The 13,015-nt window shown below is 38.8% G+C and overlaps 2 protein-coding genes across 2 annotated transcripts; both read left to right on the top strand.

Annotated features, from left to right (window-relative positions):
- The first annotated feature begins 1,630 nt into the window (after positions 1–1,630).
- LOC145798474 (uncharacterized) lies at positions 1,631–12,058 on the top strand. The gene is made up of 10 exons (XM_082886063.1): positions 1,631–1,759; positions 6,801–7,086; positions 7,184–7,213; positions 7,303–7,553; positions 7,630–7,836; positions 7,916–8,005; positions 8,103–8,189; positions 8,285–8,626; positions 8,727–8,810; positions 11,814–12,058. The coding sequence occupies exons 2-10, from the start codon at positions 6,807–6,809 to the stop codon at positions 11,826–11,828; spliced, it is 1,386 nt and encodes a 461-aa protein (XP_082742189.1). The 5' UTR covers positions 1,631–1,759; positions 6,801–6,806; the 3' UTR covers positions 11,829–12,058.
- Positions 2,917–6,050, top strand: LOC145798473 (uncharacterized). The gene is made up of 2 exons (XM_082886062.1): positions 2,917–5,735; positions 5,807–6,050. The coding sequence occupies exons 1-2, from the start codon at positions 3,022–3,024 to the stop codon at positions 5,916–5,918; spliced, it is 2,826 nt and encodes a 941-aa protein (XP_082742188.1). The 5' UTR covers positions 2,917–3,021; the 3' UTR covers positions 5,919–6,050.
- Positions 12,059–13,015: the final 957 nt, after the last annotated feature.

Below are 13,015 nucleotides of genomic sequence, written 5' to 3'. Positions count from 1 at the left end.
TCAAATGTATTTTTAAAATTTAATTACAAATTAATAAAAAAATATAATTTTATTTTTTAATATTTATAAAATTTATCATTAATCTGAAAATATTATTCTAAACCTACACTGATGTGAAGTTACTTCTAAATTTAACAGAGTAAGAATCCAAATTCCTAACTAGTCCAGGTGGCAACATACTCATTGGTACATCCAAAATAATTGCACCCAACAACAGCCATAACTGACTTATGAAACAAATAAAAAAACACAAACAAACAGAATAACAAACAAGTTGCCCATCTCATGGCCTGCACATTGGCCTAAGGATTTTGGGAATATATATATATATATATATATTCAACACTTGTCAAAAGTTTATTTTAACAACTCCTTCACACGTAATCTAATTATACAATCGGACAAAATTATTGTGTAAGTTCATCTTATATAAGAAAGTTATATCTGATTTTACAATTAAATTCAACGTACTTAAAATTTTTCTTATTTTAGCTTTGGGAATTTTTGAAACAATGTGCAAGCTTCATGCAAAAATGATAATGAGATAATAAGATTAGACACGTTTCCTTTTTTGTTCCCACCAACCTATCAAATTGTTCCTTTTTGTCCCTTAGTCTAATAAATGTAATGTGTCTAATGTTCCACACCACACCTAACAAGCATGGACTTGCATTTGAACACCTTACAATAATTTTCAAACCAATAGAACAAGAGAGGAAAACAAGGAGGAAACATGGAAGGAAGTCTCATGTGAGATTCCACATAAGTAAAGACAGACGCGCGCGCGCACACACACACACACAAAATTGTCTTAAAGCACTTCTAGTTTGTTTGAGATGTGATATTTGTGAGAGAAAATGTAAAATGATTATAAATTTAATATGACATTTTGTCTTATTAATTATTTTAGTCTATTTTGTCTTTTTATGAATTTGAACCCCAAAAATACTAAAATCCAACTTGCCAAACACCTCTTATTTTAGCCTAAACACTCATCCCAAACGGGGCTTAAAAATGTTTAGGATATGTTTGATACTGCATTACTATAAAAATTTTACATTGCAAATAAAAGTTTATTTATGGGTGCTTTGGCAATTAAATAAAAAGTCAATTTTTAATTTTTTCCTCATTTTTGGTCACATCACCTCTCATATTTTTTTACCCACAAAAAAATAAAATAAACCAAAAAAATCAACTTTATACCAACTTTTCAAAACACCACTTAGTGTTTACTTTCATTTTTAAAGCGTTTTAATCACACTACAGGAAAATATAGCAAACAAGACGAGGTTTTTAGCGACGCCGCGCCCCCCGTCGCAAAAAACCGTTTTTTGCGACGGTAACTTCTACTGTCGCAAATAATAGCCTTTAGCGACGGTACTGACCCGTCGGTAATGAAACTAAGCGGAGGCGTCGGAAATGGGGAAGTATTAGCGACGGTAAATAAAACCGTCGCAAAAAACCTTTTTTTTGAGACGGCATATATCATTTGCGACGGCAAATTTCCGTCGCAAAAAAGGATTAATGCAAACGGCACCGTTTTTCGTTCTATTTGCGACGGTGTACATCATACCGTCGCAAAAAGTCCAAAAAAAAAAACCCTCCTTTTTCCTTCTGCCTCCCGCTCGATCCTCCTCACCAAATCCCTAACTTCACCCCCAAATTTCCCAAACGGCCTACGAGGAAGACAGCGGTGGTGCGGCGGCGACGGCTCCGGCGACAAGAGTGGTGCTCCGGCGACGACCCTCTCTCCCTCTGCGTATGCTCTCTCTCTCTCTCTCTCTCTCTCTCTCTCTCTCTCTCGGTCTGTGTATATATATATGAATCTGTCTATATATATATATGCAATGTATATAAATCTATATATATATATAAATCTGAAATGTATATAAATCTATATATATATATAAATCTGAAATGTATATAAATCTATATATATATATCTGAAATGTATATAAATCTATATATATATATATATAAATCTGAAATGTATATAAATCTATATATATATATATAAATCTGAAATCTGTCTATATATATATATAAATCTGTTTATCTGAAATCTATATATATAAATCTGTTATATATATATATATAAATCTGTCTATATATATATATATAAATCTGTCTATATATATGTATATAAATCTGTTTATTAATAACATACTTTAATTAAGAACATACTTTAATTAATAAATCTGTCTATATATATGTATATAAATCTGAAATCTGTCTATATATAACAGATTTGTCTCATGGTTATTAATAAATCTGTCTATATATATGTATATATATATATATATAAAACTGTTTATTTTTTAATTATTATCAACATTTATCAATTATTATCAATTATTATCAATTAGTGTTTTTAAGTTTTTTTAATTATTTTTATGGTTGTTTTCATTTATATCTCTTCAACTATTATCATTTTTTTTTTCTATTTCATCCATAAATTATCAATTTTACCATTCAATCGTTCAAGTTTTTTAGTTTTTTATTTTTTCCAAATCATATGCTCTAATTAGAAATAGTTTGTCAAAATCAGTAAAAATTATATGCATATATATATAGTTTGTCTAATTAGAAATAGTTTGTCAAAATCATATGCTCTAATTAGAAATAGTTTGTCAAAATCATATGCTCTAATCATATGCTCTAATCCTTTAAGTTTAAATTATCATTTTTTTTTTCTATTTCATCCATAAATTATCAATTTTACCATTCAATCGTTCAAGTTTTTTATTTTTTTATTTTTTCCAAATCATATGCTCTAATTAGAAATAGTTTGTCAAAATCAGTAAAAATTATATGCATATATATATAGTTTGTCTAATTAGAAATAGTTTGTCAAAATCATATGCTCTAATTAGAAATAGTTTGTCAAAATCATATGCTCTAATCATATGCTCTAATCCTTTAAGTTTAAATTATCATTTTTTTTTTCTATTTCATCCATAAATTATCAATTTTACCATTCAATCCTTCAAGTTTTTTATTTTTTTATTTTTTCCAAATCATATGCTCTTAAATAGGAATTTTAGACATTTCGTTAATTTGCCAAATAGGATGTCGAGTGAATATTTATGTGTAGGTATTATATTTAGAGTTACTTTGGTGAGATATTCTTGTGGATGTGTACAGATGATGGATAAGAGTTGGATTGATTTGCCAAATAGGATGTCGAGTGAATACATTAATGGGATTGATGAATTCCTTGTGTTTGCCTACACCAATAGGGTTGAAGGTTCGATGATCAGTTGTCCGTGTAGGAAGTGTGAGAATCGATACTATTTTGTACGAGATGGTGTACGGGAGCATCTGATTTTGAATGGTTTTTTTAAAAAATACAAACATTGGATTAATCATGGGGAATCTTACATATCTCTGCATAGTAATCGAGAGAATGAAACATTAGCTAATTTAGACATTGGAGATGATATGATTGGAATGATACAAGGGGCTATGGGAAATCCACATGTCGGTACAAGTGTTGAGGGTGATGAACCACAGGGGCCTGATCCCCGTGCATCTGAACCCCAGCTCGGTCCAAATGCAGAGACTGCAAAGTATTTCAAACTTCTTCAAGATGCACAAAGTGAATTGTATCCGGGTTGTCAGAAGTTCACATCTTTGTCATTCATTGTTCGACTTCTACATTTGAAGGTGCTTAATCAGTGGACGGACAAGTCTGTTGACATGTTGCTTGAGTTATTGAATGAGGCGTTTCCGTTGGGTGTGAAACTCCCGGACTCATATTATAAAGCTCAAAAGGTCACAACAGATTTGGGCTTCACGTATGAGACGTGGGATGCATGTCCCAACAGTTGCATGTTGTTTCGAAACGAGGACGCCAATCTTGATAAATGTGTCATATGCAACAGTTCTAGATGGAAATCAAATGGTGATGGTGGTTCAAATGGTCCTAACACAGGTGGCAAACAAGTAGCTGCAAAACAGATGAGGTATTTTCCTTTAAAGTCAAGGTTGCAGAGGTTGTTTATGTCATCCAAGACGGCCAAGTTAATGAGATGGCATGCAGAGGAACGAACTGATGATGGTGTCTTCAGGCATCCTGCTGACTCCCTTGCATGGAAAGATTTTGACCGTCGGAATATTGACTTTAGTAATGATTGCCGAAGTGTAAGGCTTGGCTTAGCATCTGATGGTTTTAACCCATTCAGGACGATGAACATAGTTCATAGCACTTGGCCTGTTGTGCTCATTCCATACAACTTGCCGCCATGGATGTGCATGAAGCAACCATTTCTAATTTTATCTGTGCTTATTGACGGCCCGAAAGGACCTGGTGACAAGATTGATGTTTATATGCAACCGTTGATTGAGGAGTTGAAAGAACTATGGAATGAGGGTGTGTCAACATTTGATGCATCAACAAATCAAATGTTTCAAATGCATGCAGCTTTACTGTGGACAATTAGTGATTTTCCTGCATACGCAAACTTGTCAGGATGGAGCACTAAAGGAGAATATGCATGTCCTTGTTGCAATAAGGAAACTACATCGTGTTGGTTGAAGCATAGGAGGAAACAATCATACTTGGGTCATCGCAGATTTTTACCTACTGGCCATAAATTCCGGAAGGATAAAGTATCATTTGATGGTAGTCGGGAAGTCAGACTCAAACCAAAATTGTTGTCTGGAACTGAGATGTTGCTACAATTAGAATCTGAGGGTATTTTAACCCAATACAATAGGGATGACCTTAAGGAGAGGCATAGGAGACAGGTAGAGAAGGAGAAAGCTGGACATCGCACCCATAGTTGGAAGAAAAAGAGTATCTTTTATGAATTGCCATATTGGGAGCACAATCTAATAAGACACAACCTCGATGTGATGCATATAGAGAAGAATGTTTGTGACAATGTGTTGTGGACAATATTAGGGGTTGCAGGAAAATCGAAGGATGGTGTTAATGCTCGGCGTGATTTACAAGATATGAATATTAGAAAACCCCTACATTTGCAGTTAAGAGGGTCGAATAAAGCCTATTTACCACCAGCACAATTCACGATGACCAAGGATGAGAAAGATTTGTTCTTGAAAGTGTTGAAGGAAGTAAGAGTTCCCGACGGGTATTCATCCAATATATCACGTCGTGTGCGCTTACATGATAGAAGCATTGGGGGTCTTAAGAGCCACGATAGTCATATTCTGATGCAACAACTTATTCCATTGGCTATTCGCAGATCGTTACCGAAGAATGTAATTGAACCCTTGATTGAATTGAGCAATTTCTTTAGACAATTGTGTTCGAAAGTGAATCGTGCGACGGATTTGCAATATATTAAAGATCGTATCGCTGTAACACTTTGTCATCTAGAGAAAATATTTCCTCCGAGTTTTTTTGATATAATGGAGCACTTGCCTATACATCTAGCTGATGAAGCGTTATTGGGTGGAGCGATTCAGTTTCGATGGATGTATCCAATTGAGAGGTATCTTCTTACTTTGAAGCAATACGTGCGTAATAGAGCTCGTCCTGAAGGATCAATTGCTAAAGGATATCTTATGGAAGAATGCATGAATTTTTGTGCACAATATCTCAGTGATGTGGAAACCAAATCTAGTCGACCCGTGAGGAACTATAGTGGTGCTGATAATTTGGGTCATGCTACTGGTGAAAACACAAGCTTTTATCTTGATAATACTTCTTGGGTACAAGCTCATCGGTACATCTTATGCAATACAAGCGCGGTTCAACCATTCATAAAGTAGGTTAAGTCACTCACTCAATATTTTATTATGTTTATTGAATTTTCAACTAAAATTTCAATCTACACAGCAAACACCTTGAAGTACTTAAGCTCAAAATGCCTCGTGTCGACGATCATCAACTTCGGCGTGAACATTTTGAAACTTTTCACATTTGGTTCAAGGAACATGTATGTATTTAACTCTATAGATTCTAGTTACTTAAGTCGATCTACATTTTAAATTTTACATTTCGTGTTAAATAGGTCCAAACTTTGCGAAGGACTACTGATGTCATACTTTCTGAAGAGCTTATTCTATTGGCAAATGGTCCTCATAACCTGGCAAGGAGGTTCAACGGGTATATACTGAATGGGTTTCGGTATCGAGTAAAGGCCATGGATGATCGTCGAGCCACACAAAATTGTGGTGTAGCTTTGAAGGCAGATACCATAAGTTATGCTAGTCGAAAAGACAAGAATCCTCGTCTGGGGTCTGTGTACTATTATGGACAATTGACAGATATTGTTGAGATTCGATATTCCAATGAGAAGAAACATGTGTTGTTTAAGTGTGATTGGATTGACAACATTCACGGAAAGAAAGAAGATGTCTTCAATTTCACGTTGGTGAACTTCAATCATTTGTTGTACCGAGATGATCGAATTACCAATGAACCTTTCATCTTGGCGTCCCAAGCAGAGCAAGTTTGGTATGTTGCAGACCCGTTACAACCAGACTGGCAAGTCGTGGTGAAGATGTCTCAAAGAGGTTTATTTGATATGAGTTCAACTGATCCACAAATCGAGCCATACATGAGCCAACAATTGGAAGAAAATATAATGCTTCGTGATGAAGAAGTTGGTTGGGTGAGGGAAGCCGCAGAAGGGGAAACAGTTGATGTTCAAATAGGCTGATATGTAATCAACATTAGTAATTCAATTAAGGCCAAGGTTGTAGTTAATCATCAATTTCTTAATTTACTTTGTCTTTGTAATTGTATTAGTTCAAATCATGTCATATTATAGTTGATGACAAACCATTGTCTATGTTTCTAATGTCAATTAATGTTATATTGCTTGAAGATTATTATGGGAAGGAAGAGGAAGCCTGATCATCCCCGGCGCATGATGTCTGATGTGCTACATAACAGGACATCAGTAGCACCACCATTAGAGGAGGCATCACATCGGCCAGCATCGGAGGGGCCATTAGTGCCACCAGCATCTGAGGGGCCATTACCACCGTATCGACCACCATCAGTGGCACCACAGCAGCTACCATGTACTCGGCCTCCACGCCTACCATCGGTGCGTCCACCATCAATGGCACCACAGCAGCTATCATCATCAGCTTATGAGCCATCCGCAGGTATTTAAATTTGCTTTGAGTTGCATGAAAATTATTTACACATACATTTATTTATGCTCATTATATATAACTTGTTTATTCTCATTGTATTTTGCAGACCCTTCGACTTCTTCACAGCCCACATCAGGTTTATTTGATATGATTTGTATTCACATTATTTAAATTTGCATTTGGTTGTTACCATTGCATATTGTTTATTATTATTGTATATCGCAGGTCATGTTAGTTCTTCATCGACCTCGACTAGGCGTGGTAGAGGATGTGCCAAGGGCATTAAAGAGTGGGGTACTGGTAAAAAGCTGCACATACAATTTGATGGAAATTACTGCCCAATAGGAGATAACGTGGCCAAGTTAACTACTCAACTTGGCATTATTGTCCGGAATGGTAACATTGTTCCTCTTACTTTTGTTGACTGGAACAGTGTGCCTGATGATATTGTTGATGCTATCTGGAAGGATGTGAAGGTAAAAGTATATTTTTGTCCACAAATTCGAATTCCAAATTTGTGTTATACTTAGCCTTAAACTTTGTGTTTTATAGGACAATTTGAATATATGTCCAGAGGAGTACAAGCCAATCTGCATGAAAAACTGCAACAGCATATGGAAGGATCACAAGAACAAGCTTAAGGCTAAGTATTTCAAGCCTAGAAGCTCTGATCCTAATCTGAAGGATGATGTTCCTATGAACGTTGTGCCAAGCCAGTGGGAACAACTTGTAGAGTATTGGCGTACTTCCGATGCTGAGGTATACAATTACGTTATATTTATGATATGTAAACATACAAATCATATTTACATACTTACATTTGTTGAACTTGTTATAGAAAATTGCAAGTAGGAACGCTAAAAATCGGCGAGCTCACGGCATAGCTCATACCACAGGGCGTACTACTTTCTCTCAGATACGGCATGAGGTTTACATTTTATTGTTTTATTTTTCTATATAAATAAACATTGTATATTTGCAAATTATTTGGATTCTAATTTTCATATTTCTAAAAAAAAATTTAGATGACCAGTAAGGGGGAGTCTACTGATAAGATGAATGTTTGGCTTATGACACGTAGAGTAGATGACCCAGAGGTTATCCAGACCTTGGTAGTTTCCAAACACCTTTGATTGTATTTAAAGTTTATTTTTTGTGTGTCAACCATCTTAATTTCGCGTATACTTGTGTGTCTTATTCAATACAGGATGAGTTTAATCGTCAACTCTCTATGCTACCTGAGGATGGTCGGACTTTGGAGGCTAGGAATGCCATTTTCCATGAGTTGATAGGTCATGACAGACATGGATATTGTCGCACATACGGGAGAATCGTGCCTCGCAGAGTGGTGTATAAGGATGGTGCTGGGCCATCACAGTCAACACCCCATCCATCGACTATTGATCAGATCACGCAGCAGGTTCGTGCTGAGCTAAGGGATGAGTTAAGGGAGGAGCTGCGAGCAGAGTTCTCTACACATTTGCAGCAGATGAGAGCTGAGATGATGGCCCTTGTGTCACAGGGGGCGAGTGTGGATCCCAACAGACAGGTTCCATATAAACATCACAATTGTTTGATAGTTCAATTTTCACTCAAGATTATGTATGAAATTCGAATATGATTAACACATTATGCACTGACTAACATAGGTTCCTGATGCATCGAGTGGCCACCGGGCATTTAGGGAATCTGCAGAAGACGAGAATCCATATACACCACCACCAGAAGATCAGGTATACAATTTATCTTTGCATTCTAAGCTAAAATACATCTTTGTGTTTCAGAAACTTGAATTCGAGGCGTTAACGCCCCAAAATCAGCAAACGGCGTCGGTTTAGGACAAAACTTGGCACACACGACCGCCTAGGCACGAGAGACTTGTGGGAGAAGACGGGGCTCGAATCGGGTTCCCGGTTTGGGAGTTAGAGCCGGATTTCACTTTAGGTAAACAACTTCCTTAAGAAACTTGAATTCGAGGCGTTAACGCCCCAAAATCACCAAACGGCGTCGGTTTAGGACAAAACTTGGCACACACGACCGCCTAGGCACGAGAGACTTGTGGGAGAAGACGGGGCTCGAATCGGGTTCCCGGTTTGGGAGTTAGAGCCGGATTTCACTTTAGGTAAACAACTTCCTTAAGAAACTTGAATTCGAGGCGTTAACGCCCCAAAATCACCAAACGGCGTCGGTTTAGCACGAAACTTCGCACACACGACCGCCTAGGCACGAGAGACTTGTGGGAGAAGACGGGGCTCGAATCGGGTTCCCGGTTTGGGAGTTAGAGCCGAATTTCACTTTAGGCAAACAACTTCCTTAAGAAACTTGAATTCGAGGCGTTAACGCCCCAAAATCACCAAACGGCGTCGGTTTAGCACGAAACTTGGCACACACGACCGCCTAGGCACGAGAGACTTGTGGGAGAAGACGAGGCTCGAATCGGGTTCCCGGTTTGGGAGTTAGAGCCGGATTTCACTTTAGGTAAACAACTTCCTTAAGAAACTTGAATTCGAGGCGTTAACGCCCCAAAATCAGCAAACGGCGTCGGTTTAGGACAAAACTTGGCACACACGACCGCCTAGGCACGAGAGACTTGTGGGAGAAGACGGGGCTCGAATCGGGTTCCCGGTTTGGGAGTTAGAGCCGGATTTCACTTTAGGTAAACAACTTCCTTAAGAAACTTGAATTTGAGGCGTTAACGCCCCAAAATCACCAAACGGCGTCGGTTTAGCACGAAACTTGGCACACACGACCGCCTAGGCACGAGAGACTTGTGGGAGAAGACGGGGCTCGAATCGGGTTCCCGGTTTGGGAGTTAGAGCCAGATTTCACTTTAGGTAAACAACTTCCTTAAGAAACTTGAATTCGAGGCGTTAACGCCCCAAAATCACCAAACGGCGTCGGTTTAGCACGAAACTTGGCACACACGACCGCCTAGGCACGAGAGACTTGTGGGAGAAGACGGGGCTCGAATCGGGTTCCCGGCTTGGGAGTTAGAGCCGGATTTCACTTTAGGCAAACAACTTCCTTAAGAAACTTGAATTCGAGGCGTTAACGCCCCAAAATCACCAAACGGCGTCGGTTTAGCACGAAACTTGGCACACACGACCGCCTAGGCACGAGAGACTTGTGGGAGAAGACGGGGCTCGAATCGGGTTCCCGGCTTGGGAGTTAGAGGCGGATTTCACTTTAGGCAAACAACTTCCTTAAGAAACTTGAATTCGAGGCGTTAACGCCCCAAAATCACCAAACGGCGTCGGTTTAGCACGAAACTTGGCACACACGACCGCCTAGGCACGAGAGACTTGTGGGAGAAGACGGGGCTCGAATCGGGTTCCCGGCTTGGGAGTTAGAGCCGGATTTCACTTTAGGCAAACAACTTCCTTAAGAAACTTGAATTCGAGGCGTTAACGCCCCAAAATCACCAAACGGCGTCGGTTTAGCACGAAACTTGGCACACACGACCGCCTAGGCACGAGAGACTTGTGGGAGAAGACGGGGCTCGAATCGGGTTCTCGGTTTGGGAGTTAGAGCCAGATTTCACTTTAGGTAAACAACTTCCTTAAGAAACTTGAATTCGAGGCGTTAACGCCCCAAAATCACCAAACGGCGTCGGTTTAGCACGAAACTTGGCACACACGACCGCCTAGGCACGAGAGACTTGTGGGAGAAGACGGGGCTCGAATCGGGTTCCCGGCTTGGGAGTTAGAGCCGGATTTCACTTTAGGCAAACAACTTCCTTAAGAAACTTGAATTCGAGGCGTTAACGCCCCAAAATCACCAAACGGCGTCGGTTTAGCACGAAACTTGGCACACACGACCGCCTAGGCACGAGAGACTTGTGGGAGAAGACGGGGCTCGAATCGGGTTCCCGGCTTGGGAGTTAGAGTCGGATTTCACTTTAGGCAAACAACTTCCTTAAGAAACTTGAATTCGAGGCGTTAACGCCCCAAAATCACCAAACGGCGTCGGTTTAGCACGAAACTTGGCACACACGACCGCCTAGGCACGAGAGACTTGTGGGAGAAGACGGGGCTCGAATCGGGTTCCCGGCTTGGGAGTTAGAGTCGGATTTCACTTTAGGCAAACAACTTCCTTAAGAAACTTGAATTCGAGGCGTTAACGCCCCAAAATCACCAAACGGCGTCGGTTTAGCACGAAACTTGGCACACACGACCGCCTAGGCACGAGAGACTTGTGGGAGAAGACGGGGCTCGAATCGGGTTTCCGGCTTGGGAGTTAGAGGCGGATTTCACTTTAGGCAAACAACTTCCTTAAGAAACTTGAATTCGAGGCGTTAACGCCCCAAAATCACCAAACGGCGTCGGTTTAGCACGAAACTTGGCACACACGACCGCCTAGGCACGAGAGACTTGTGGGAGAAGACGGGGCTCGAATCGGGTTCCCGGTTTGGGAGTTAGAGCCGGATTTCACTTTAGGTAAACAACTTCCTTAAGAAATTTGAATTCGAGGCGTTAACGCCCCAAAATCACCAAACGGCGTCGGTTTAGCACGAAACTTGGCACACACGACCGCCTAGGCACGAGAGACTTGTGGGAGAAGACGGGGCTCGAATCGGGTTCCCGGTTTGGGAGTTAGAGCCGGATTTCGGTTTGTTAAAATTATTTACTAAACTATCTTTCTAATTATATAGTAATCAATTTTTTTTTATATTTTTCTATAATTAAAATATTAACACATTATATGGTTTTTAATTATTTTTATCTTGTTTTTTTCAGATATTTCCTGAGTAGCAGTTGGCTTTTTTCTGGAATGCGGGCGTATCAAGATTATGACTAATTTTTGTTTTTGTAACCCACGAACGAATGAAAACGAAAACTTTTGATTTTGATTTTGATTTTGATTTATGTTATTTAAATTTGGGAGCAACATTATGTATGTATTATGCGACGTTATTGTTCTGAATTTTTATTTCTGTATTGCTATGAATTGAACAATATTATTAATTTTCATTATTTGTCAATTTTTGTTTATGTACGTATTTATATTATTCTGTAATTTTTCAATTTTTTATCTAATACAAGTTATTTTAATTTTTTTATTAATTTATCAACAGGGTTTTTTATTTTTTTTTTATTTTTTGAGACGGGAGAAGAACCCGTCGCAAAAACCAGTAATAGGCTTTTGCGACGGTACCAACACAGTCGCAAAAGCTGTCTTATTGAATGTACAGGACACCTTTAGCGACGGTAAACCATGCCGTCGCCAATACTTATATGATGCCAGAGCCTTTAACGACGGTAATTTTCCCGTCTCAAAAAATCACTTTTAGCGACGGGAATTACGTGCCGTCGCGAAAAGTGATTTTTCCACCATTATTTGCGACGGGAAAAATGCCGTCGCAAAAAACTTGGCATACCGTCGCAGAAACTAATGGCGACGGTACATACCGTCGCCAAAGGTCTTTTGCAACCCCGTCTGTCGCGACCCCCCCTTACCGTCGCAAAAAGCCACATTACCGTCGCAAAAGACATTAGCGACGGGCTTCTGGGCATTTGCGACGGCCGTTTACCGTCGCAAAAAACAAGTTTTTTTGTAGTGTCAATTGACAAAATTTATTAAATTCGACCTTTAATCAACATCTCTAGCGGTCGGCTGTCATATTTGACTGTATTTACCACCTCTTATCGTCAAAACCTCCAACGATCAACTCTGTCTATTGACAATACACTTTCAACCACTACATTCTGCCGGTCACTTGTCCCACAAGCTTTCAAAATAAAATTTTAAAGTACGTATATACAAAACATGTTTTTATTTTTATTTTTTTATTAAAAAAAAATAAATTTAATGTTTTTTTTTTGTGAACAAAAAATAGTAAACTATACCTAACACCTTAATGTTTATGTTTATAATTATAAAAATTTTGAAAATTATAAATAAAAAAAATACTACTTTGGAATCTATTTTTGTTTTCTGT

The sequence above is a fragment of the Camellia sinensis genome, chromosome 9 (genome assembly GCF_055761805.1).
Source record: "Camellia sinensis isolate YWXY chromosome 9, ASM5576180v1, whole genome shotgun sequence".
In the NCBI taxonomy this organism is placed as follows: Eukaryota; Viridiplantae; Streptophyta; class Magnoliopsida; order Ericales; family Theaceae; genus Camellia; species Camellia sinensis.
Note: the sequence above shows the minus strand (reverse complement) of the source record. Positions and strands in the feature narration are given on the sequence as shown.